This window comes from Oncorhynchus nerka, linkage group LG13 (genome assembly GCF_034236695.1).
Source record: "Oncorhynchus nerka isolate Pitt River linkage group LG13, Oner_Uvic_2.0, whole genome shotgun sequence".
NCBI classification, from domain to species: Eukaryota; Metazoa; Chordata; class Actinopteri; order Salmoniformes; family Salmonidae; genus Oncorhynchus; species Oncorhynchus nerka.
The window spans coordinates 7,793,262-7,820,304 of NC_088408.1; the positions used below are offsets into that span (position 1 = coordinate 7,793,262).

The 27,043-nt window shown below is 47.3% G+C and overlaps 1 protein-coding gene across 1 annotated transcript in view; it reads left to right on the forward strand.

The window, feature by feature from the left end:
• The first annotated feature begins 1,520 nt into the window (after positions 1-1,520).
• LOC115122080 (acetyl-coenzyme A synthetase 2-like, mitochondrial) overlaps positions 1,521-27,043 on the forward strand; it is a 34,531-nt gene continuing 9,008 nt past the window's right edge. Inside the window, exons 1-9 of the mRNA XM_065026165.1 lie at positions 1,521-2,617; positions 3,706-3,802; positions 4,384-4,583; positions 4,907-5,082; positions 7,647-7,799; positions 9,521-9,668; positions 10,275-10,412; positions 13,544-13,636; positions 26,253-26,365. Of these exons, the coding sequence (XP_064882237.1) occupies positions 2,308-2,617; positions 3,706-3,802; positions 4,384-4,583; positions 4,907-5,082; positions 7,647-7,799; positions 9,521-9,668; positions 10,275-10,412; positions 13,544-13,636; positions 26,253-26,365 (1,428 nt within the window). The 5' untranslated portion in view covers positions 1,521-2,307. The remainder of the gene's footprint in view (positions 2,618-3,705; positions 3,803-4,383; positions 4,584-4,906; positions 5,083-7,646; positions 7,800-9,520; positions 9,669-10,274; positions 10,413-13,543; positions 13,637-26,252; positions 26,366-27,043) is intronic.

The following is a 27,043-nucleotide window of genomic DNA, read 5'->3' on the forward strand; positions in this document are numbered from 1 at the left end:
CGATTTTATACACCTGTCAGCAATGGGTGTGGCTGAAATAGCCGAATCCACTAAATTGAAGGGGTGTCCACATACCTTTGTATATATGGTGTGTGGTGGATTTCATCTTACCTATGATAGAAATATTAGAATTATGACATATAGCTACATTCATGTAGTTGGAAATCAACAAGCTGTGTTTGTTTTTTGTCTATGTGTTCTGTATATTTAAATAGTAATAAAAATGTTATTGTTATTCAGATGGAAGATTTCCTGGGTGTTTTTTGTGTGCATCTAAATACATTTAATTAAGAGTAGCCTATAATTACATAAACCACATGATATATAACCACATGATATATTATGACAGAAATAGGCATAATCGACATATAGACTCATGGTTATAATTTAGGTATACTCGAATTTCACCAAAATATAATAGCCTATACCAGTGGTCACCACCCGGTCGATCGCGATCTACTAGTGGAGCACCAAACATGTCTGTAGAAAAGACAACGATAAAGTCTTGCGCTCATTGTTTTTATTCTGTTGCGCTGTTGCCTGTAGACGCACTTGATTCAGAAGTCCCGCGCGCACCGGGTAAGCAAAGTGTTCTCATTTCGAACCATTTCATTTGTCTGAAAATACAAACTCCGCCTACCCTGCAGACCAGGAGATCTGTTGCTAAATCGAGTGTGCCTACTGCGCTGGCCAATCGGATAGCTCAAATCACCGTGCCTAAAAGAGCTTCCACTACCCCTGGCCACAGAACAGTTTGATATGCTAACCATGACCACACAGAAAATGTCTAAGAATACAGCAAAGAGCTGCTGTTTTTACGAGGGAGTTCATGTTTAAGTGTTTTATTCAGCACTGTCAACAGTGTTTTATTCACCATTATTATAAAACATAAAACGTTATTCTCTGTACGTCCTGTGGCACTGCAACTGCGATGAATGACTAGCCAACAGCGGAGGCTGATGGGGGGAGCTATAGGAGGACGGGCTCATTGTAATGACTAGAATGGAATCAATGGAACGGAGTCAAACAAGTGGTTTCTATATGTCTGATATCTTTCCACAAATTCCATTCCAGCCATTACAATGAGCCTGTCCTCCTATAGCTCAACCCACTAAATAAAATAAAATCACATTTTATTGGTCAGTACACATATTTAGGGGGTGTAGCGAAATGCTTGTGTTCCTAGCTCCAACAGTGCAGTAATATCTAACAATTCACAACAGTACACACAAATCTACCAGTAAAAGAAATATATACAAGCAATGTCGGAGTGGCATTGACTAAAATACAGTAGAATATAATACAGTATATACATATGAGTAAAGCAGTATGTAAACATTAAGCAATATGTAAACAACACGAGCCTCCTTGCTAGCCAAGTATATTAATAGCCCTGCGTTTGTATTATTATTAGCAGCTCGTTGTGTCTATTTGGGTATGGGCCTCCCGAGTGGTCAAAGGGATCGCATCGCAGTGCTAGCTGTGCCATTAGAGAATTTGGTTCAAGTCCAGGTTCTGTCGCAGCCGGCCGCGACCGGGAGACCCATGGGGCGACGCACAATTGGCCCAGCGTCGTCCAGGTTAGGAAGGGTTTGGCCGGCAGGGATGTCCTTGTCCCTTCGCGCACTTTCTACCCCTGTGGTGGGCGAGCGCAGTGCACGCTGACACGGTCGCCAGGTGTACAATGTTTCATCCGACACGTTGGTGCGACTGGCTTCGTCAAAAAAGCAGTGCGGCTTGGTTGGGTTGTGTTTCGGAGGACGCACGGCTCTCGACCTTCGCCTCTCCCGAGTTCGTACGGGAGTTGCAGCAATGAGACAAGATTGGATACCATTAAATTGCGGAGAAAATGGGTAAAAAGTAAATGTAAAGGTTGGTGACCACCGGCCTATACTATAGCCTAAAGGTTGGTGACCACCGGCCTATACTATAGCCTAAAGGTTGGTGACCACCGGCCTATACTATACTATAGCCTAATCAAGTACATTTTTTTCTGATGGGGTTGGAAATGCCCCACTTTAGTCATCTGTTGTCATTGGCTGGTCCAACTTCTGCGCCTTTATTGTCGGCCCACAATGCACTCCGACTTCCCTTTAAATGCATCTGCTTCGAATGTCTCACTCAAAACAAGTTTTGCTGGAGTCTTAAAGGTTCGTTTGATAAAATACAAACCCGTTGTCATTATGTATATGTGATTTTGAATGTGCTTTTTAATGCTTTTAAATGTTGTTTCACAATTTTGGTGGATAAAGGATACGATCTATCTTCTTCGGAATAGACTGTCTTTATGACAAAGAACTTCGTTTCATGATGTGTTCGCTTTGGAGAGGCTCTTTGTTGACTCTCACTTCGTCATTAAACCGACGGGTTTTTCAATGCTGTCGACAGTTGGGCAGAAGCTACAATATAGCATCATGTATGCCGGAGGCAGTTGCATTCCAAGGTGTCAGTGATCATTCGGGACTGTACAAATTCTCCGTCAACGAAAGTGACAGGTTTTGGGGCGCAGTGGCGCGCCAGAGGCTGTCGTGGATAAGTCCCTTTCACACGGTTCAGAACTGTGACTTCAGTCAAGGAAAAATAAAATGGTTTGAAGGGGGAAAACTCAATGTATCTGGTAAGATAACATTTTCTCCACAAAATATACAATATGTAAGAAATATTTTCAATTGTTTTTGTACTGCTATATCTAAACCATATTATAGCTAACGTACCTAATCGCCAGTGTAATAACCATGTGGATTGTTGTTGTTTTTTACCTTAAAAGAAAAAGCTCCATAGAGTTGTTTTGATTGGTTGAAATACATTTGACCTTTATTTTGAAAATAATAATTCTGTAGTAAATATAGTACTCCAGTTGGTCCTATATCCCCTGTCAGTAGAGTCACCCAGAGTAACTACCTCAACCAGTTGGTCCTATATCCCCTGTCAGTAGAGTCACCCAGAGTAACTACCTCAACCAGTTGGTCCTATATCCCCTGTCAGTAGAGTCACCCAGAGTAACTACCTCAACCAGTTGGTCCTATATCCCCTGTCAGTAGAGTCACCCAGAGTAACTACCTCAACCAGTTGGTCCTATATCCCCTGCCAGTAGAGTCACCCAGAGTAACTACCTCAACCAGTTGGTCCTATATCCCCTGCCAGTAGAGTCACCCAGAGTAACTACCTCAACCAGTTGGTCCTATATCCCCTGTCAGTTCCATTTCTCTGCCAGTAGAATCACCCAGAGTAACGTCCTTCAATGTTGCTGGACTCAAGGAAGAATAGTTGTTTCCTTGGCGGGAACTAATGGGATCCTTAATAAATACAAACAGTACCAATTACTGGGTTCAGTCAGGAGGAGAAGACACTGATGGAATCTATCATGAGAACATTCACATTGACACACAGGCTCTCTTGTGTTGTGAATGAACTAAGCGTTTATCCCAATGTATTTACCAGGAAACAACCAAGCTATTGGCAGAATACTCAAGTTAATTTAGTTTGAAAAGAACAGCAGAGCTGAACTGCTTTGAAACTGACTTTCACTTCTCTCTCTGTGTGTGTGTGTGTGTGCCTGCGTACATACCTATATGTATGTGCGCTTGTCTGTATGTGTGAGTGTGTGGTGTGTGTGTCTGCATGTGTGAGCATGTGTGTGTGTGTGTGTGTGTGTGTGTGTGTGTGTGTGTGTGTGTGTGTGTGTGTGTGTGCGCGTGCGTGCAGTGAACTGCTTGGATCGTCACGTTCACACGTGTCCAGAGAGAGTGGCTCTGATCTGGGAGAGAGATGAACCTGGAACTGAGGTCAAGATCACCTACAGGTCTGGAACTATCACAATCACTATACAACATCTCATGTGGGAACACACTTTAAATTCACTATACAGCAAATCCATGTCTTTGTAGCGACTGTGACCCAACAAAAGGGACCTCATCAAGAGGTTTGGACTTCTTGACGCAGCTGTTAAGGCAGTCGCTGGACCTGGGTTTGAGTCCCGGGCGGGACTACCCCCTGGATTCGCTACACTATGAACATCCATGTAGTTTAGTTGTTCCCTGGTGCATGGCGGGTTATCACTCAGATAATTTCTTACCTGAAATAATGTTTCGGTGGGGTTACCTCATGTATAACTGAGACGACCAAAATATAATCGCAAAGAGTAGGACCTATCACATCTACTGTAGTCTATACACAAAGAGTAGATCTATCACAACTACTGTAATCTATACTCAAAGAGTAGGACCTATGACAACTACTGTAATCTATACTCAAAGAGTAGGACCTATCACAACTACTGTAATCTACATACAAGGATAGACAGTATAAATACACATACTCATCACCCCTCACACCCTCATTCCCCTTCGTATCACCCAACTTTATTGACATTTTTCTCCACAGACAGCTACTGGAGCTGACCTGTCGCCTGGGCAACCTGCTGAAGCGCCAGGGGGTGCGGAGGGGGGACTGTGTGACTATCTACATGCCCCCCTGCCCCCTGGCAGTGGCCTCCATGTTGGCGTGCGCCCGAATAGGTGCGGCCCACAATGTGGTCTTCGCCGGGTTCAGCTCCGAGGCCCTGGCTGATCGCATCAGAGATGGTGAGGGGTCGTCACTGTCTGGCTAAGTTGCTAAGTCATAAGCCCTGCTTATTTCTACAACTTATAAAATCTTATTTTAAACCTAAACCTAACCTTAACCACATTGCTAACCTTATGCCTAACCCAAAGAATACAAAAAAAGCTGATTTTATTTCCATAAATGTATACGATGTGGACAAGTTTGACTTCGCTGAGCGCATTAGAGATGGTGAGGTGGCTGATGAGGTGTAGAAAAGAGAGAAGGAACCACAAATAGTTACTGTATTTTTCATGACCTTCTACCAATCTCTCTCTGTATCAACTGTTTAATGGCCCTGCTTCAGCCCAGTCCAGCACAGTGATCACGGTCAACCAGGGTGTGAGGGGAGGCAAGGTGGTTGACCTGAAGAGAACCGTGGACCAGGCCGTCCAGAACTGTCCCTCAGTCCAGAAGGTCCTGGTTGCCATGAGAACAGAGAACACCGTTGCCATGACAGACAGAGATGTTCCGCTGGAGGAGGTGAGCCAATAGAGACACAGCTTACTGGAGGAGGTGAGCCAATAGACACAGCTTACTGGAGGAGGTGAGCCAATAGACACAGCTTACTGGAGGAGGTGAGCCAATAGACACAGCTTACTGGAGGAGGTGAGCCAATAGACACAGCTTACCGGAGGAGGTGAGCTAATAGACACAGCTTACTGGAGGAGGTGAGCCAATAGACACAGCTTACCGGTGAGGTTATAACTGTTCATAAGAGGTTGGTGTTTATAATCGGTTACAACTGTTTTTATAACTGCTTTTTGTATTTAAACAATAGGTACATAAAAAAATTATGATTTACTGTTTGTTAAATTGGGGCGACAGGGTAGCCTAGTGGTTAGAGTGGAGGGGCGGCAGGGTAGCCTAGTGGTTAGAGTGGAGGGGCGGCAGGGTAGCCTAGTGGTTAGAGTGTAGAGGCGGCAGGGTAGCCTAGTGGTTAGAGTGTAGAGGCGGCAGGGTAGCCTAGTGGTTAGAGTGTAGAGGCGGCAGGGTAGCCTAGTGGTTAGCCTAGCCTAGGTTAGAGTGTAGAGGCGGCAGGGTAGCCTAGTGGTTAGAGTGTAGAGGCGGCAGGGTAGCCTAGTGGATAGAGTGTAGAGGCGGCAGGGTAGCCTAGTGGTTAGAGTGTAGAGGCGGCAGGGTAGCCTAGTGGTTAGAGTGTAGAGGCGGCAGGGTAGCCTAGTGGTTAGAGTGTAGAGGTGGCAGGGTAGCCTAGTGGTTAGAGTGTAGAGGCGGCAGGGTAGCCTAGTGGTTAGAGTGTAGAGGCGGCAGGGTAGCCTAGTGGTTAGAGCGTTGGACTAGTAACTGAAAGGTTCCAAGTTCGAATCCCCGAGCTGACAAGATCTGTCGTTCTCCCCCAGAACAGGCAGTTAACCCACTGTTCCTAGGCTGTCATTGAAAATAAGAATTTGTTCTTAACTGACTTGCCTAGTAAAATAAAGGTTAAAAAAAATTGCATGATCATTTTATCACGTGTGAAAAATAGTATATATATTTTTTAATGGGAAGAAAGTAAATAATGCGATAGCTCCATGGATCTTTGTACAATTAGTCAAAATAGTTCTGCCGACACTTCTTATCACCACTTACAGTATCACCTTGTGGAAAACCTAGCAGCTTAGTAAATGATTGTCAAATTTGTTTGAGTGAATGCCCCTGTGTCTTGACCATGACTTTGACTTGAATATAGGAGGCATTATTGAGACTGAATATGGGTTTAAACCAACGGCTCGTAATAATGTCAATTTAACCTTTTATTTTTACTAGGCAAGTCAGTTAGGAACAAATTCTTATTTACAATGATGGCCTACCGGGGAACAGTGTCCTTGTTCAGGGGCAGAATGACAGATGTTTACCTTGTCAGCTCGGGGATTCAATCCAGCAACCTTTTGGTAACTGGCCCAACGCTCTGACCACTAGGCTACCTGCCCCCCTAAAAATGGAGTGTAATGGCTGGAATGGAGTGAATGGAATGATATCAAACACTATATATCATTATTACGAGCCGCCCCCCCCCCCCTCTCACCAGCCTTCACTGGTTGAAACCTCTCTGAAACATTATTGAGGCTTTAAATGACCAACATCATGTGGCCTGGTTGGTCTAGCGGTAAAGCTGCAGATGTGTCGGCATCGGTTCAAATCCGGCCTACTGCCCTTTGACACAATCTCTATCTTTCTCCACTGTCATCCTCTCTATCTGTCCAATAAAATCTGAAAAATACCTGGGGAAAATGGCTGACATCTTTGTCTGTTATGAACAGGATATACTGAGACTTAAAATGGCTGAACCATAGACAAATAATTAATAGAAAGGGGGCCTCCCGAGTGGCGCAGTGGTCTAAGGCAAGCAACACTGAAGCATGTATGAGAGCACCAGCTGTTCCGGACGACAGTGTGATCACGCTTTCCGTAGCCGATGTGAGCAAGACCTTTAAACACGTCAACATGGCCTCCCGTGTGGTGCAGTGGTCTAAGGCACTGCATCACAGTGCTAGCTGTGCCACTAGAGATCCTGGTTTGAGTCCAGGATCTGTCGCAGCCGGCCACGACCGGGAGACTCATGGGGCGGAGCACAATTGGCCCAGCATCGTCCGGGTAAGGGGAGGGTTAGGCCAGCAGCGACTAGCGACTCCTGTGGTGGGCCGGGTGCAATGCACGCTGACACGGTCGCCAGGTGCACAGTGTTTCCTCCGAAACATTGGTGCGGCTGGCTTCCGGGTTAAGCGGCATTGTGTCAAGAAGCAGTGTGCCTCGACTGGGTTGTGTTTTGGAGGACGCAAGGCTCTCGACCTTCGCCTCTCCTGAGTCCGTACGGGAGTTCCACCACTGATAACTACCAATTGGATACCATAAAAATTGGGGAGAAAAAGGGGTAAGAAAAAAAATATGAATAGAAAGTCCACTTATCACAGGCTCATTGACTTGAATAAATGCAGAATTCCCTTGAATGAGGAAACCTGTTTTAGGGATTCTGTTTCTATGGGGCTGAACTGTTTCTACGGGGCTGAACTGTTTCTACGGGGCTGAACTCTTTGTCCCTTTAACAGGAGATGATGAAGGAGGATGTGGTGTGTGAGCCCGTTGCCATGGACAGTGAGGACGTCTTGTTCCTGCTCTATACGTCAGGCAGCACAGGGAAACCTAAGGGTCTGGTTCATACACAGGCTGGTTATCTGCTGTACACCGCCCTGACACACAGGGTGAGGGTCTGTTTACCTGCTGTACACCTCCCTCACACACAGGGTGAGGGTCTGGTTACCTGCTGTACACCTCCCTTACACACAGGGTGAGGGTCTGTTTACCTGCTGTACACCTCCCTCACACACAGGGTGAGGGTCTGGTAAACACACACACACACACACACACACACACACACACACACACACACACACACACACACACACACACACACACACACACACACACACAGGGTAAACCCTATAGAAAAAACATGGCCTAACCTTTAACCAGCTAAACAGCTGCTCTTAGTTACCTTTCCTTTCCAACACGGCTAACCTTTAACCAGCTAAACAGCTGCTCTTAGTTACCTTACCAACATGGCTAACATTTAACCAGCTAAACAGCTGCTCTTAGTTACCTTTCCTTTCCAACACGGCTAACCTTTAACCAGCTAAACAGCTGTTCTTAGTTACCTTTCCAACACGGCTAACCTTTAACCAGCTAAACAGCTGCTCTTAGTTACCTTTCCAACATGGCTAACCTTTAACCAGCTAAACAGCTGCTCTTAGTTACCTTTCCAACATGGCTAACCTTTAACCAGCTAAACAGCTGCTGTTAGTTACCTTTCCAACATGGCTAACCTTTAACCAGCTAAACAGCTGCTCTTAGTTACCTTTCCAACACGGCTAACCTTTAACCAGCTAAACAGCTGTTCTTAGTTACCTTTCCAACACGGCTAACCTTTAACCAGCTAAACAGCTGCCCTTAGTTACCTTTCTAGTTAATAGGCGAAGTTAGAGATTAACTTCCTCTTCCAATTAAAGTTAAGGGAGATCAAAATAATGAACATCTATCTACCAAATCTATTCGTTTTAAAATGTTAATGACTTCTCCTTGCCATTATCATTCACCTGATGATAAGACAAGATGTAAAATATATATATTTTTATGTTAACATCCAGTGTGACGAGGGACTCTGAGTCTCCGGTTTACCTGGGTGGGTTGAAGACCCCTGAGTCTCCGGTTTACCTGGGTGTGTTGAAGACCCCTGAGTCTACGGTTTACCTGGGTGGGTTGAAGACCCCTGAGTCTCCGGTTTACCTGGGTGTGTTGAAGACCCCTGAGTCTCCGGTTTACCTGGGTGGGTTGAAGACCCCTGAGTCTCCGGGTTTACCTGGGTGGGTTGAAGACCCCCGAGTCTCCGGTTTACCTGGGTGGGTTGAAGACCCCTAATCTCCGGGTTACCTGGGTGGGTTGAAGACCCCTGAGTCTCCGGTTTCCCTGGGTGGGTTGAAGACCCCTGAGTCTCCGGTTTACCTGGGTGGGTTGAAGACCCCTGAGCCTCCGGTTTACCTGGGTGTGTTGAAGACCCCTGAGTCTCCGGTTTACCTGGGTGGGTTGAAGACCCCTGATTCTCCGGTTTACCTGGGTGGGTTGAAGACCCCTGATTCTCTGGTTTACCTGGGTGGGTTGAAGACCCCTGAGTCTCCGGTTTACCTGGGTGGGTTGAAGACCCCTGAGTCTCCGGTTTACCTGGGTGGGTTGAAGACCCCTGAGTCTCCGGTTTACCTGGGTGGGTTGAAGACCCCTGAGTCTCCGGTTTACCTGGGTGGGTTGAAGACCCCTGAGTCTCCGGTTTACCTGGGTGGGTTGAAGACCCCTGAGTCTCCGGTTTACCTGGGTGGGTTGAAGACACCCCTGAGTCTGGTACCTAACCTCTTTCCTCTATCGTCTCCTTCAGTATGTGTTCAACTACCATGACGGGGATGTGTTTGGCTGTGTGGCGGACATCGGCTGGATAACAGGTCACAGCTACATCGTCTATGGCCCTCTGTGTAATGGAGGAACCACCGTTCTGTTTGAGAGTACACCAGTATACCCCAACCCAGGTGACAATAGACTACTAAGGTTTTTTACAACCTGTACTTCAACGTGTTTACAACTTAAATCTGAACTCACCATTCCACTATAAATATAACTCCCTTGCAGTAGGCGGCCTACACTCTTAGGAAAAAGGTGCTATCTAGAACCTAAAAGGGGTCTTTGGCTGTCCCCATAGGAGAACCCTTTGAAGAACCATTTTTGGTTCCTTTTTGGTTTCCAGGTAGAACCCTTTTGAGTTCCGTGTAAAAACCCTTTCCACATAGGGTTCTACATGGAACCCAAAAGAGTTCTACCTGGAACCAAAAAGGGAACTAGGAAGGAAGGGTTCTCCTATGGGAACAGCCAAAGACCCCTTTTGGAACCCTTTTCTTCTAAGAGTATTCTGTCATTGAGAGAACATTTCTGTCTTGTGAAAAGTTCAGCATTGAGGCCTGTAAAGACACAACAAAAGTTTTAGGCCCAAACATTAGGTTTTATGTGCTGCCTAGCAATGTGTAAAATAAGTTAACATATTAGAACAGTTCTCTGTATGTTCTGTGAATGAACCTTTTCTGTCTTCTAAAGAGTGACAGTACGACACCAGCACGTGTATATATCTGGTGATGTTACAGGCAGGTACTGGGAGATGGTGGAGAGGCTGGGGATCAACCAGTTTTACGGTGCTCCCACAGCCATCAGGCTGCTGCTGAAATACGGAGACGAGTGGGTGCAGAACTACGACCGTTCCTCCTTAAAAACCCTGGGCTCTGGTAGGTCAAACCTTACAACAACAGGACTCTCTTTCTCCTTTTTATGTTGAGAATGGTGGCGAAGGAGATGGCTGACGTTTTACGATCCCGTAACCAATTGGGATATTGTTTTTTTTTGGCGTTATTTGTAGCTTATTTTGTATATTATGTTTTTGACACGTTGTTTTATGACTGCTGCTGTTTCATTATTTGTAACTTTAAACAAATGTTTTACTTATCTATTTTTTACTTAACACTTTTACTTCTTAAAAAAGTATTAAGGCTGGTAAGTAAGCATTTCACTGTAAGGTCTACACCTGTTGCATTCAATGTATTCGGCACACGTGACAAATAACATTTGATTTGATTTGATTTGATTAGACCTCAGGAGAATATTCTGTTGAATACCATAAACCTCATCATATACCCCAGGATAATATCCTGTTGAATACCATAAACCTTATCATAGACCTCAGGAGAATATCCTGTTGAATACCATAAACCTCATCATAGACCTCAGGAGAATATCCTGTTGAATACCATAAACCTCATCATAGACCTCAGGAGAATATCCTGTTGAATACAATAGACCTCAGGAGAATATCCTGTTGAATACCATAGACCTCATCATAGAGAATATCCTGTTGAATACAGACCTCCTCAGACCTCAGGAGAATATCCTGTTGAATACCACCTCAGGAGAATAAACCTCATCATAGACCTCAGACCTCAGGAGAATATCCTGTTGAATACAATAGACCTCAGAAGAATATCCTGTTGAATACCATAAACCTCATCATAGACCTCAGGAGAATATCCTGTTGAATACCATAGACCTCATCATAGACCTCAGGAGAATATCCTGTTGAATACCATAGACCTCATCGACCTCAGGAGAATATCCTGCTGAATACCATAAACCTAAGGAGAATATCCTGTTGAATACAATAAACGTCATCATAGACCTCAGGAGAATATCCTGTTGAATACCATAAACCTCATCATAGACCTCAGGAGAATATCCTGTTGAATACCATAGACCTCAGGAGAATATCCTGTTGAATACAATAGACCTCAGGAGAATATCCTGTTGAATACAATAGACCTCATCGACCTCAGGAGAATATCCTGCTGAATACCATAAACCTAAGGAGAATATCCTGTTGAATACCATAGACCTCATCATAGACCTCAGGAGAATATCCTGTTGAATACAATAGACCTCAGGAGAATATCCTGTTGAATACCATAGACCTCATCATAGACCTCAGGAGAATATCCTGTTGAATACCATAGACCTCATCATAGACCTCAGGAGAATATCCTGTTGAATACCATAAACCTCATCATAGACCTCAGGAGAATATCCTGTTGAATACAATAGACCTCAGGAGAATATCCTGTTGAATACCATAGACCTCATCATAGACCTAAGGAGAATATCCTGTTGAATACCATAGACCTCATCATAGACCTCAGGAGAATATCCTGTTGAATACCATAAACCTCATCATAGACCTCAGGAGAATATCCTGTTGAATACCATAAACCTAAGGAGAATATCCTGTTGAATACCATAAACCTCATCATAAACCTCAGGAGAATATCCTGCTGAATACCATAAACCTAAGGAGAATATCCTGTTGAATACCATAAACCTAAGGAGAATATCCTGTTGAATACCATAAACCTCATCATAAACCTCAGGAGAATATCCTGCTGAATACCATACACCCCATAGACAATAGCCCTACTGTGTGATGGATCCATAGACAGCAGTCTACAGTGTGATGGATCCATAAACAGCAGTCTACAGTGTGATGGATCCATAGACAGCAGTCTACAGTGTGATGGATCCATAGACAGCAGTCTACAGTGTGATGGATCCATAGACAGCAGTCTACAGTGTGATGGATCCATAGACAGCAGTCTACAGTGTGATGGATCCATAGACAGCAGTCTACAGTGTGATGTATCCATAGACAGCAGTCTACAGTGTGATGGATCCATAGACAGCAGTCTACAGTGTGATGGATCCATAGACAGCAGTCTACAGTGTGATGGATCCATAGACAGCAGTCTACAGTGTGATGGATCCATAGACGGCAGTCTACAGTGTGATGGATCCATAGACGGCAGTCTACAGTGTGATGGATCCATAGACAGCAGTCTACAGTGTGATGGATCCATAGACAGCAGTCTACAGTGTGATGGATCCATAGACAGCAGTCTACAGTGGGATGGATCCATAGACAGCAGTCTACAGTGTGATGGATCCATAGACAGCAGTCTACAGTGTGATGGATCCATAGACAGCAGTCTACAGTGTGATGGATCCATAGACAGCAGTCTACAGTGTAGTAGTAGTAGTAGTAGTGTATACTGTTTCAGTACAGCAGGCAGTGTTGTGCTGATGGTATGTTAACATGATACTGTAGTAGTAGGTACATGAGCCTTGCTGTGGGTGCCACGGATTCAGCAGTCGGTACAATGCATGACGAAGGCATGTCATGTCGCCAGGCGAGGGTAACGGTTTGACCTCTAAAGAGAGTCTACGTATGTAATGGAACACGTGTGTCGTGCCAGGCCGGGGCATTGAATTATCTAGACAGCACATCGTAAACAGGTCCTGTCTTCTACCTGTCCTCTTCATGTCCTCTTCCCCACGAACCCATCCAACACCGAAGGCATGGGAGTGTTAAAACCTGGAGGGCTCCTCCTATCATTTCCATTCCCTGTGGAATGGAACCCTCTAGGTTGTTTAACCCTGTGGTGCTGTTAACCCTGTGGTGCTGTTAACCCTGTGGTGCTGTCTCCCTGTGGTGCTGTTAACCCTGTGGTGCTGTCTCCCTGTGGTGCTGTCTCCCTGGGTTGCCTTCTCCCTGTGGTGCTGTTAACCCTGTGGTGCTGTTAACCCTGTGGTGCTGTCTCCCCGTGGTGCTGTCTCCCTGTGGTGCTGTCTCCCTAGTTGCTGTCTCCCCCGTGGTGCTGTTAACCCTGTGGTGCTGTTAACCCTGTGGTGCTGTCTCCCTGTGGTGCTGTCTCCCCGTGGTGCTGTCTCCCTGTGGTGCTGTCTCCCTAGTTGCTGTCTCCCCCGTGGTGCTGTCTCCCTGTGGTGCTGTTAACCCTGTCCTTTCCTGTTTCCTCTGCAGTGGGTGAACCCATCAACACAGAAGCTTGGGAGTGGTACCATCGGGTGGTGGGGGACGGACGCTGCCCTGTGGTCGACACCTGGTGGCAGACAGGTAATGACTGACCTTTAACCTTGCTACTTAAAACGTAGATTTACTACAACTTAATTTCTTACACAGAATGTGTTTATGCAGAATACTGTATGAGATCAGGGTGTTTCTTAAAATGCGCAAGCACGCAAGTTTGAGCACGTGAGGGAAATCAAAGTATTCGAAACAGAGCATGGAGGGCACTTCTCGCAAAGAAATATGACTTAACCATGTCAAAAAAATGAAGCTAATTTTTCTTGAAATCAATGGCAGCCATTATTTGAGCTGAAGCGAGAGAAAATACACTCAGACTTCGGAATGACATATTGCCTATTCTCGTATGTTGCCTGACTACAGTATTTCATCTGGATACGTTAATAAACACGTGTTGTTGTTTTTTTGTTGTGTGTTTTTAGTTTTTTTTACCGCCTACGTACCTTGTATAGCAAGCCCATAATAAGCCAATAGGGATAACTGGCTAGCTACTAGTACTGTTAGCTAGCCAGATAGCAACAAAGAATTGTTAGCTAGCTACCCATAGACATCTATCTGGCATACTATTAGTTTTAGGTCATTTTTGCCTGTTATTAAACTATCTGGTTAGCTACATTATTACGATTCACGTATAGCTAATTGACAGTTATGTAAAACAGTTGCTTAGTGTATATCTTGTTTCGTCTCTATTGCCATTGTTGTCCTGGCTGGAAGACGGTTCAGTGAATGGGTACTGTAAGTCCATAGTAAGCCAATAGGGCTAACTGGCTAGCTAGCTAGCCAGCCATAAAGAATTGGTAGCTACCCACAAAAAAATGAAGATCTACCTTGCATAACATTCGTTTTAGGTCATTTTTTTGCCTGTTGAACTAGCTGGCTAGCTAGATGATTACGATTCACATATCTAGCTGATAAATGTGAAGTAAAACACTTGCTTTGTGTATATCTTGTTTGGTCTTTATTGTTGTCATTGTCCTGGCTGGAAGAAGGTTCAGTTAATGGGGAGGTGCAGCGTGAGGTAATACAGTAGGAGGAGTGCTGCTCGGCGTGAGGTAATACAGTAGGGGGAGTGCTGCTCAGCGTGAGGTAATACAGTAGGGGGAGTGCTGCTCAGCGTGAGGTAATACAGTAGGGGGAGTGCTGCTCAGCGTGAGGTAATACAGTAGGGGAGTGTTGAGGTAATACAGTAGGGGGAGTACTGCTCAGCGGGAGGTAATACAGTAGGGGAGTGCTGCTCAGCGTGAGGTAATACAGTAGGGGGGTGGGAGGTAATACAGTAGGGGAGTGGGAGGTAATACAGTAGGGGAGTGCTGCTCAGCGTGAGGTAATACAGTAGGGGGAGTGGGAGGTAATACAGTAGGTGGAGTGCTGCTCAGCGTGAGGTAATACAGTAGGGGAGTGGGAGGTAATACAGTAGGGGGAGTGCTGCTCAGCGTGAGGTAATACAGTAGGGGAGTGCTGCTCAGCGTGAGGTAATACAGTAGGGGGAGTGGGAGGTAATACAGTAGGGGGAGTGCTGCTCAGCGTGAGGTAATACAGTAGGGGAGGTGCTGCTCAGCGTGAGGTAATACAGTAGGGGGAGTGGGAGGTAATACAGTAGGTGGAGTGCTGCTCAGCGTGAGGTAATACAGTAGGGGGAGTGGGAGGTAATACAGTAGGGGGAGTGCTGCTCAGCGTGAGGTAATACAGTAGGGGAGGTGCTGCTCTGCGTGAGGTAATACAGTAGGGGGAGTGCTGAGGTAATACAGTAGGGGGAGTTGGAGGTAATACAGTAGGGGGAGTTGGAGGTAATACAGTAGGTGGAGTGCTGCTCAGCGTGAGGTAATACAGTAGGGGGAGTGCTGCTCAGTGTGAGGTAATACAGTATGGGGAATGCTGCTCAGTGTGAGGTAATACAGTAGGGGGAGTGCTGCTCAGTGTGAGGTAATACAGTAGGGGGAGTGCTGCTCAGTGTGAGGTAATACAGTAGGGGGAGTGCTGCTCACTGTGAGGTAATACAGTAGGGGGGGTGCAGTGTGAGGTAATACAGTAGGGGGAGTGCTGCTCAGCGTGAGGTAATACAGTAGGGGGAGTGCTGCTCAGTGTGAGGTAATACAGTAGGGGGAGTGCTGCTCAGCGTGAGGTAATACAGTAGGGGGAGTGCTGCTCAGCGTGAGGTAATACAGTAGGGGGAGTGCTGCTCAGTGTGAGGTAATACAGTATGGGGAATGCTGCTCAGTGTGAGGTAATACAGTAGGGGGAGTGCAGCTCAGTGTGAGGTAATACAGTAGGGGGAGTGCTGCTCAGTGTGAGGTAATACAGTAGGGGGAGTGCTGCTCACTGTGAGGTAATACAGTAGGGGGAGGTGCAGTGTGAGGTAATACAGTAGGGGGAGTGCTGCTCAGCGTGAGGTAATACAGTAGGGGGAGTGGGAGGTAATACAGTAGGGGGAGTGCTGCTCGGCGTGAGGTAATACAGTAGGGGAGTGCTGCTCAGCGTGAGGTAATACAGTAGGGGAGTGGGAGGTAATACAGTAGGTGGAGTGCTGCTCAGCGTGAGGTAATACAGTAGGGGAGTGGGAGGTAATACAGTAGGTGGAGTGCTGCTCAGCGTGAGGTAATACAATAGGTGGAGTGCTGCTCAGCGTGAGGTAATACAGTAGGTGGAGTGCTGCTCAGCGTGAGGTAATACAGTAGGGGAGAGTGCTGCTCAGCGTGAGGTAATACAGTAGGGGTGAGTGCTTTTCCGCGTGAGGTAATACAGTAGGGGGAGTGCTGCTCCGCGTGAGGTAATACAGTAGGGGGAGTGCTGCTCAGCGTGAGGTAATACAGTAGGGGGAGTGGGAGGTAATACAGTAGGGGAGTGCTGCTCAGCGTGAGGTAATACAGTAGGGGAGTGCTGCTCAGCGTGAGGTAATACAGTAGGGGAGTGCTGAGGTAATACAGTAGGGGAGTTGGAGGTAATACAGTAGGGGAGTTGGAGGTAATACAGTAGGTGGAGTGCTGCTCAGCGTGAGGTAATACAGTAGGGGGGAGTGCTGCTCAGCGAGGTGTAGGTAATACAGTAGGGGAGTGCTGCTCAGCGTGAGGTAATACAGTAGGGGAGTGCTGCTCAGTGTGAGGTAATACAGTAGGGGAGTGCTGCTCAGCGTGAGGTAATACAGTAGGGGAGTGCTGCTCAGCGTGAGGTAATACAGTAGGGGGAGTGCTGCTCAGTGTGAGGTAATACAGTAGTGTGGGAATGCTGCTCAGTGTGAGGTAATACAGTAGGGGAGTGCTGCTCAGTGTGAGGTAATACAGTAGGGGAGTGCTGCTCAGTGTGAGGTAATACAGTAGGGGGAGTGCTGCTCAGTGTGAGGTAATACAGTAGGGGAGTGCTGCTCACTGTGAGGTAATACAGTAGGGGGGTGCAGTGTGAGGTAATACAGTAGGGGAGTGCTGCTCAGCGTGAGGTAATACAGTAGGGGAGGTGCAGTGTGAGGTAATACAGTAGGGGAGTGCTGCTCAGTGTGAGGTAATACAGTAGGGGAGTGCTGCTCAGCGTGAGGTAATACAGTAGGGGAGTGCTGCTCAGCGTGAGGTAATACAGTAGGGGGAGTGCTGCTCAGTGTGAGGTAATACAGTATGAGGAATGCTGCTCAGTGTGAGGTAATACAGTAGGGGAGTGCAGCTCAGTGTGAGGTAATACAGTAGGGGGAGTGCTGCTCAGTGTGAGGTAATACAGTAGGGGAGTGCTGCTCACTGTGAGGTAATACAGTAGGGGAGGTGCAGTGTGAGGTAATACAGTAGGGGGAGTGCTGCTCAGCGTGAGGTAATACAGTAGGGGGAGTGGGAGGTAATACAGTAGGGGGAGTGCTGCTCGGCGTGAGGTAATACAGTAGGGGGAGTGCTGCTCAGCGTGAGGTAATACAGTAGGGGGAGTGGGCGGGTAATACAGTAGGTGGAGTGCTGCTCAGCGTGAGGTAATACAGTAGGGGGAGTGGGAGGTAATACAGTAGGTGGAGTGCTGCTCAGCGTGAGGTAATACAATAGGTGGAGTGCTGCTCAGCGTGAGGTAATACAGTAGGTGGAGTGCTGCTCAGCGTGAGGTAATACAGTAGGGGGAGTGCTTTTCCGCGTGAGGTAATACAGTAGGGGGAGTGCTGCTCCGCGTGAGGTAATACAGTAGGGGGAGTGCTGCTCCGCGTGAGGTAATACAGTAGGGGGAGTGCTGCTCAGTGTGAGGTAATACAGTAGGGGGAGTGCTGCTCAGCGTGAGGTAATACAGTAGGGGGAGTGCTGCTCACTGTGAGGTAATACAGTAGGGGAGGTGCAGTGTGAGGTAATACAGTAGGGGGAGTGCTGCTCAGCGTGAGGTAATACAGTAGGGGGAGGTGCAGTGTGAGGTAATACAGTACGGGGAGTGCTGCTCAGCATGAGGTAATACAGTAGGGGGAGTGCTGAGGTAATACAGTAGGGGGAGTGCTGCTCCGTGTGAGGTAATACAGTAGGGGGAGTGCTGAGGTAATACAGTAGGGGGAGTGCTGCTCAGCGTGAGGCAATACAGTAGGGGGGGTGCTGCTCAGCTTGAGGTAATACAGTAGGGGAGTGCTGAGGTAATACAGTAGGGGGTGCTGCTCAGCGTGAGGTAATACAGTAGGGGAGTGCTGAGGTAATACAGTAGGGGAGTGCTGCTCGGCGTGAGGTAATACAGTAGGGGAGTGCTGCTCGGCGTGAGGTAATACAGTAGGGGAGTGCTGCTCAGTGTGAGGTAATACAGTAGGGGAGTGCTGCTCAGTGTGAGGTAATACAGTAGGGGGAGTGCTGCTCAGCCTGAGGTAATACAGTACGGGGAGTGCTGCTCAGTGTGAGGTAATACAGTAGGGGGAGTGCTGCTCGGCGTGAGGTAATACAGTAGGGGGAGTGCTGCTCGGCGTGAGGTAATACAGTAAGGGGAGTGCTGCTCGGCGTGAGGTAATACAGTAGGGGGAGTGCTGCTCAGTGTGAGGTAATACAGTAGGGGGAGTGCTGCTCAGCCTGAGGTAATACAGTACGGGGGAGTGCTGCTCAGTGTGAGGTAATACAGTAGGGGGAGTGCTGCTCCGCGTGAGGTAATACAGTAGGGGGAGTGGGAGGTAATACAGTAGGTGGAGTGCTGCTCAGCGTGAGGTAATACAGTAAGGGGAGTGCTGCTCAGCGTGAGGTAATACAGTAGGGGGAGTGCTGCTCAGTGTGAGGTAATACAGTAGGGGGAATGCTGCTCAGTGTGAGGTAATACAGTAGGGGGAGGTGCAGTGTGAGGTAATACAGTAGGTGGAGTGCTGCTCAGCGTGAGGTAATACAGTAGGGGGAGTGCTGCTCGGCGTGAGGTAATACAGTAGGGGGAGTGCTGCTCAGTGTGAGGTAATACAGTAGGGGGAGTGCTGCTCAGTGTGAGGTAATACAGTAGGGGGAGTGCTGCTCAGTGGGAGGTAATACAGTAGGGGGAGTGCTGCTCAGTGTGAGGTAATACAGTAAGGGGAGTGCTGCTCAGCGTGAGGTAATACAGTAGGGGGAGTGCTGCTCGGCGTGAGGTAATACAGTAGGGGGAGTGCTGCTCGGCGTGAGGTAATACAGTAGGGGGAGTGCTGCTCGGCGTGAGGTAATACAGTAGGGGGAGTGCTGAGGTAATACAGTAGGGGGAGTGCTGAGGTAATACAGTAGGGGGAGTGCTGCTCGGCGTGAGGTAATATACTATTACGTACGCACAAACACACATAACCACACACACAGACACACTACACACCCTGCTCTCCGGCCAATCAAATTAATTTTTTTTTTTTTATCCCTTCTGGACTGCATCAAACCAGATGTTATTTTAATACTGCCAGATATCTGACCCCAGAGCGGCAGCAGCAGAGGCAGACAGAGGAACTTGGAAACAAACACTTTGCAGCAATACAATTTCACTCTCTCTCCTTGTTCTTTGTGACTGTAAGTCGCTCCGGATAAGAGTGTCTGCTAAAAGACTAAAATGTCAAATATTCTCTCTTTCTTTCCTTTTTTTTTGCTCTGAGGGCTCACCACCAGTACATTAGCTAGCCTGCTCTGAGGGCTCACCACCAGTACATTAGCTAGCCTGCTCTGAGGGCTCACCACCAGTACATTAGCTAGCCTGCTCTGAGGGCTCACCACCAGTACATTAGCTAGCCTGCTCTGAGGGCTCACCACCAGTACATTAGCTAGCCTGCTCTGAGGGCTCACCACCAGTACATTAGCTAGCCTGCTCTGAGGGCTCACCACCAGTACATTAGCTAGCCTGCTCTGCTAGCCTGCTCTCACCACCAGTACATTAGCTAGCCTGCTCTGAGGGCTCACCACCAGTACATTAGCTAGCCTGCTCTGAGGGCTCCCCACCAGTACATTAGCTAGCCTGCTCTGAGGGCTCCCCACCAGTACATTAGCTAGCCTGCTCTGAGGGCTCCCCACCAATTTTTTTATTTTTTATTTTTTTTTATTTCACCTTTATTTAACCAGGTAGGCTAGTTGAGAACAAGTTCTCATTTGCAACTGCGACCTGGCCAAGATAAAGCATAGCAGTGTGAACAGACAACACAGAGTTACACATGGAGTAAACAATTAACAAGTCAATAACACAGTAGAAAAAAAATGGGCAGTCTATATACAATGTGTGCAAAAGGCATGAGGAGGTAGGCGAATAATACAATTTTGCAGATTAACACTGGAGTGATAAATGATCAGATGGTCATGTACAGGTAGAGATATTGGTGTGCAAAAGAGCAGAAAAGTAAATAAATAAAAAATAAAAAAACAGTATAAAAACAGTATGGGAATGAGGTAGGTGAAAATGGGTGGGCTATTTACCAATAGACTATGTACAGCTGCAGCGATCGGTTAGCTGCTCGGATAGCTGATGTTTGAAGTTGGTGAGGGAGATAAAAGTCTCCAACTTCAGCGATTTTTGCAGTTCGTTCCAGTCACAGGCAGCAGAGTACTGGAACGAAAGGCGGCCAAATGAGGTGTTGGCTTAAGGGATGATCAGTGAGATACACCTGCTGGAGCGCGTGCTACGGATGGGTGTTGCCATCGTGACCAGTGAACTGAGATAAGGCGGAGCTTTACCTAGCATGGACTTGTAGATGACCTGGAGCCAGTGGGTCTGGCGACGAATATGTAGCGAGGGCCAGCCGACTAGAGCATACAAGTCGCAGTGGTGGGTGGTATAAGGTGCTTTGGTGACAAAACGGATGGCACTGTGATAGACTGCATCCAGTTTGCTGAGTAGAGTGTTGGAAGCCATTTTGTAGATGACATCGCCGAAGTCGAGGATCGGTAGGATAGTCAGTTTTACTAGGGTAAGCTTGGCGGCGTGAGTGAAGGAGGCTTTGTTGCGGAATAGAAAGCCGACTCTTGATTTGATTTTCGATTGGAGATGTTTGATGTGAGTCTGGAAGGAGAGTTTGCAGTCTAGCCAGACACCTAGGTACTTATAGATGTCCACATATTCAAGGTCGGAACCATCCAGGGTGGTGATGCTAGTGCGGGTGCAGGCAGCGATCGGTTGAAAAGCATGCATTTGGTTTTACTCGCGTTTAAGAGCAGTTGGAGGCCACGGAAGGAGTGCTGTATGGCATTGAAGCTCGTTTGGAGGTTAGATAGCACAGTGTCCATTGACGGGCCGAAAGTATATAGAATGGTGTCGTCTGCGTAGAGGTGGATCAGGGAATCGCCCGCAGCAAGAGCAACATCATTGATATATACAGAGAAAAGAGTCGGCCCGAGAATTGAACCCTGTGGCACCCCCATAGAGACTGCCAGAGGACCGGACAGCATGCCCTCCGATTTGACACACTGAACTCTGTCTGCAAAGTAATTGGTGAACCAGGCAAGGCAGTCATCCGAGAAACCGAGGCTATTGAGTCTGCCGATAAGAATATGGTGATTGACAGAGTCGAAAGCCTTGGCGAGGTCGATGAAGACGGCTGCACAGTACTGTCTTTTATCGATGGCGGTTATGATATCGTTTAGTACCTTGAGCGTGGCTGAGGTGCACCCGTGACCGGCTCGGAAACCAGATTGCACAGCGGAGAAGGTACGGTGGGATTCGAGATGGTCAGTGACCTGTTTGTTGACTTGGCTTTCGAAGACCTTAGATAGGCAGGGCAGGATGGATATAGGTCTATAGCAGTTTGGGTCCAGGGTGTCTCCCCCTTTGAAGAGGGGGATGACTGCGGCAGCTTTCCAATCCTTGGGGATCTCAGACGATATGAAAGAGAGGTTGAACAGGCTGGTAATAGGGGTTGCGACAATGGCGGCAGATAGTTTCAGAAATAGAGGGCCCAGATTGTCAAGCCCAGCTGATTTGTACGCGTCTAGGTTTTGCAGCTCTTTCAGAACATCTGCTATCTGGATTTGGGTAAAGGAGAACCTGGAGAGGCTTGGGCGAGGAGCTGCGGGGGGGGCGGAGCTGTTGGCCGAGGTTGGAGTAGCCAGGCGGAAGGCATGGCCAGCCATTGAGAAGTGCTTATTGAAGCTTTCGATAATCGTGGATTTATCGGTGGAGACCGTGTTACCTAGCCTCAGTGCAGTGGGCAGCTGGGAGGAGGTGCTCTTGTTCTCCATGGACTTCACAGTGTCCCAGAACTTTTTGGAGTTGGAGCTACAGGATGCAAACTTCTGCCTGAAGAAGCTGGCCTTAGCTTTCCTGACTGACTGCGTGTATTGGTTCCTGACTTCCCTGAACAGTTGCATATCACGGGGGCTATTCGATGCTATTGCAGTCCGCCACAGGATGTTTTTGTGCTGGTCGAGGGCAGTCAGGTCTGGAGTGAACCAAGGGCTGTATCTGTTCTTGGTTCTGCATTTTTTGAACGGAGCATGCTTATCTAAAATGGTGAGGAAGTTACTTTTAAAGAATGATCAGGCATCCTCAACTGACGGGATGAGGTCAATGTCCTTCCAGGATACCCGGGCCAGGTCGATTAGAAAGGCCTGCTCACAGAAGTGTTTTAGGGAGCGTTTGACAGTGATGAGATGTGATCGTTTGACTGCGGCTCCGTGGCGGATACAGGCAATGAGGCAGTGATCGCTGAGATCCTGGTTGAAGACAGCGGAGGTGTATTTGGAGGGCCAGTTGGTCAGGATGACGTCTATGAGGGTGCCCTTGTTTACAGAGTTAGGGTTGTACCTGGTGGGTTCCTTGATGATTTGAGTGAGATTGAGGGCATCTAGCTTACATTGTAGGACTGCCGGGGTGTTAAGCATATCCCAGTTTAGGTCACCTAACAGAACAAACTCTGAAGCTAGATGGGGGGCGATCAATTCACAAATGGTGTCCAGGGCACAGCTGGGAGCTGAGGGTGGTCGGTAGCAGGCGGCAACAGTGAGAGACTTATTTCTGGAGAGGGTAATTTTCAAAATTAGTAGTTCGAACTGTTTGGGTATGGACCTGGAAAGTATGACATTACTTTGCAGGCTATCTCTGCAGTAGACTGCAACTCCGCCCCCTTTGGCAGTTCTATCTTGACGGAAGATGTTATAGTTGGGTATGGAAATCTCTGAATTTTTGGTGGCCTTCCTGAGCCAGGATTCAGACACGGCAAGGACATCAGGGTTAGCAGAGTGTGCTAAAGCAGTGAGTAAAACAAACTTAGGGAGGAGGCTTCTGATGTTGACATGCATAAAACCAAGGCTTTTTCGATCACAGAAGTCAACAAATGAGGGTACCTGCGGACATGCAGGGCCTGGGTTTACCTCCACATCACCCGCGGAACAGAGAAGGAGTAGTATGAGGGTGCGGCTAAAGGCTATCAAAACTGGTCGCCTAGAGCGTTGGGGGCAGAGGATAAGAGGAGCAGGTTTCTGGGCATGGTAGAATATATTCAGGGCATAATGCGCAGACAGGGGTATGGTGGGGTGCGGGTACAGCGGAGGTAGGCCCAGGCACTGGGTGATGATGAGAGAGGTTGTATCTCTGGACATGCTGGTTGTAATGGGTGAGGTCACCGCATGTGTGGGAGGTGGGACAAAGGAGGTAACAGGGGTATGCAGAGTGGGTCTAGGGGCTCCATTGTGAACTAAAACAATGATAACTAACCTGAACAACAGTATACAAGGCATATTGACATCTGAGAGAGACATACAGCGAGGCATACAGTAATCACAGGTGTTGAATTTGGAAAGCTAGCTAAAAACAGTAGGCGAGGCTAATCCGCTAGCACAACAAACAGCATAGCAGGTAAAATGGCGTTGACTAGGCAACGGGGCCGACAGGTAAGACAAACAAGCAGAAAGGAGTACCGTGATTAATGGACAGTCCAGCGTGCGTCAGCTATGTAGCCAAGAGATCAGTGTCCAGGGGGCAGCGGTGGATGGGCAGGGAGGCTGGGCTGGCGAGTGTTATCCAGGTTTTTAAAAAACTAACAATGACTAAATAGCTTGTAGCTAGTTAGCGTCTGGAGGTTCTTGAGTGTGTCATAAAAATAAAAATAAGAGTAAAAGTAATAGCGATTCCGTATCACATTGGGTGAGGCAGGTTTCCGGAAGGTATAAACAAATTAAAAATCAAAAAGAGATAGAAAGTAAATGGGGTCAGAGAGTGATTGGGACGCGGTGGTTCAGACGGTTAGCAGGCCTGTGCTAACAAGCTAACAGTTCGTAGGCCCGAGCTAGACAATGACTTTGTACATTAGCTAGCTTTCCATACGTTCTCTTTTTAGGGTCAATACCTCACACACCTTTGTTTGAATAGAAAGCTATATCGTTTGCTGCATTGTAACCAATTCTATCATTACGTCAGTGGAAAATAGCCAACAATAACAGGCCTGTAACCAATGTTCTTCCACTAAATGAGTTTAGCGCTGGGCGATAAAAAACATGTTTTTAAAACCATATCTGATTTGAGGCTAATCTAACAAAAATTCAGGTTGACCTTATATATTTCAGTCCTCAATCGCACCAAATTACAGTCATTGAGTAATTAAAATAAATTCACCGGAATAATGTTAATTATCACACAAGGGGCATATTAAAGGGGCAATCTGGGATTGGTACATCAATTTTGAGACTTTTAAATGAATGATGTATTGCCATTTGTTGTTGTTGTTTCAATCCCAGGCTGTTCCTTTTAATATTTATAATTAAACATGCATAATTTAGCATGGAGCATTAATGACACAGATATGACCCAAATACCCTACCTCAGAACAGAGGATTATGTCGTTATGTCCAGATTTTCCAATTAACACTAAATTGCATTATTGGTAATTGCTGGCAGTTTGATCTATGTGATAAAACAAGTCCATTACAGGGGCAAATAAGGAGATTTGACTGGTTGACTTGCTGACTGGCTGGCTGGCTGGCTGGCTGGTTGACTGACTGGCTGGTTGACTGACTGGCTGGCTGGCTGGCTAGTTGACTGCCTGGTTGGCTGACTGGTTGGCTGACTGGCTGGCTGGCTGGCTGGCTGACTGGTTGGCTGACTGGCTGGCTGACTGACTGGCTGGTTGACTGACTGGATGGCTGGTTGACTGGCTGGCTGGCTGAATGGCTGGCTGGCTGACTGGCTGGATGACTGCCTGGCTGACTGGCTAGCTAGCTGACTGGCTAGTTGACTGACTGGCTGGCTGACTGCCTGGCTGGCTGACTGGTTGGCACCTTGCCCCTGTGTGGGATGTTAATCTGTGGTGTCCTAGTTCTATGGAGACCCTGTGTGCCTCCCAAATAGTACCCTATTAATTTTACAGTGCACTACTTTAGACCAGGACCCATAGTAGTGCACTACTTTAGACCAGGACCCATAGTAGTGCACTACTTTAGACCAGAGCCCATAGTAGTGCACTATTTTAGACCAGGGCCCATAGTAGTGCACTATTTTAGACCAGGACCCATAGTAGTGCACTACTTTAGACCAGGACCCATAGTAGTGCACTCTAAAGGGAATAGGGTGCCATTTGGGACTCAATCCTCTGTCAATCCAGCTCCACACCAGCCAGATTAGCAGGGTAGATTAGCCGATTAGTAGATTAGCATGGCCTGGTCGCAGGATAGAGTCAAACCTAATTGCATTTAATTGACTTTTAACATGGCCGTAATTCTCTCATCGACATCTGTAGCTAAAGGATCCGGGCTTATTATGCTGACAGACTGACAAACTGGTTGTTTACAAAAACTTGTTCTGGTTCTCTTTGCCGTCTCCTTTTTCCTCATCAACCTTTAATCTCCTCTTAACTTTCTCTAGTTCTTTTATTTATTGATTGTATTTTTTAGGGGGAAGATCAGCTTTAACAATTGCAGATAGATTGTAGCTTCCATCAATGTAATTGTCTGCATCATTTCCAATCCCCCATATATTTGTTGGGTAAATCTATGTATAACATCTATGTATTATTTTACATATATATTTCTTTAAATATATTTTCCTTCTTTATTATTTTCCACTAACCTCCATCCCTAATTGTAGAATTTACTCTAGTCTTTATACTGTGACATTTTGTTTTGGGGATCTTTTCAGGGGCCACAACAATATGGTGTGGTCAAAGTTTAGGCCTTGTTCAAAACCTTGAAAAGACATTCGCCTATTCAGTCAAATCCCGATCAGTGAAGAGGGCACTTTCCAGTGTTCATAACATATATTAGATTCCTTAGAAAAGCAGTTCTCTCTCATTGCTGTATTATTCCCGTCTCTCCAGAGACCGGTGGGATCTGCATCGCTCCCAGGCCGTCGGACCCAGAGGCGGAGATCGTTCCGGGCATGGCTATGCGACCGTTTTACGGGATCAAGCCGGCACTGCTGGACACTGAGGTAGTGACTGGCGATGGTGTGCTAGTCCATTGGGGGGGGGGCTCTCTCTCTCCCCTCCTCCCTCTCTCTCCCTCCCTCTCTCTCTCTCTCTCTCTCTCTCTCCCCTTCTCTCTCTCTCTCTCCCCTCCTCTCTCTCTTTCTCTCTCTCTCTCCCCCTCCTCCCCCTTTCTCTCTCTCTCTTTCTTTCTTTCTCTCTCTTTCTTTCTTTCTTTCTCTCTCTCTTTCTTTCTTTCTTTCTTTCTTTCTCTCTCCCCTCCTCCCTCTCTCTCTCTCTCTCCTCCTCCCTATCTCTCTGTCTCTTGCTCTCTATTTGTCTCTTTCTCTCCTCACTAAGAGCCACAACATTCTCTGACCAGCTGGTAATCTGTTGTTGGGGCTTCCCAGCTGTCTGGTCTGTTTGGAAGCAGTCTGATATCCCACTTCCCTCTTCCACACACAATACTGTCACTCTGCTGTCTATTCAACCAGACATTGTGTTGTGTTGTGTGTGTGGAGCGGGGTGTGGAGCGGAGTGGAGCGGGGTGTGGAGCGGAGTGGAGTGGAGCGGGGTGTGGAGCGGGGTGTGGAGCGGAGTGGAGTGGAGCGGGGTGTGGAGCGGAGCGGAGTGTGGAGCGGAGTGTGGAGCGGGGTGTGGAGCGGGGTGTGGAGTGTGGAGCGGGGTGTGGAGCGGAGTGGAGC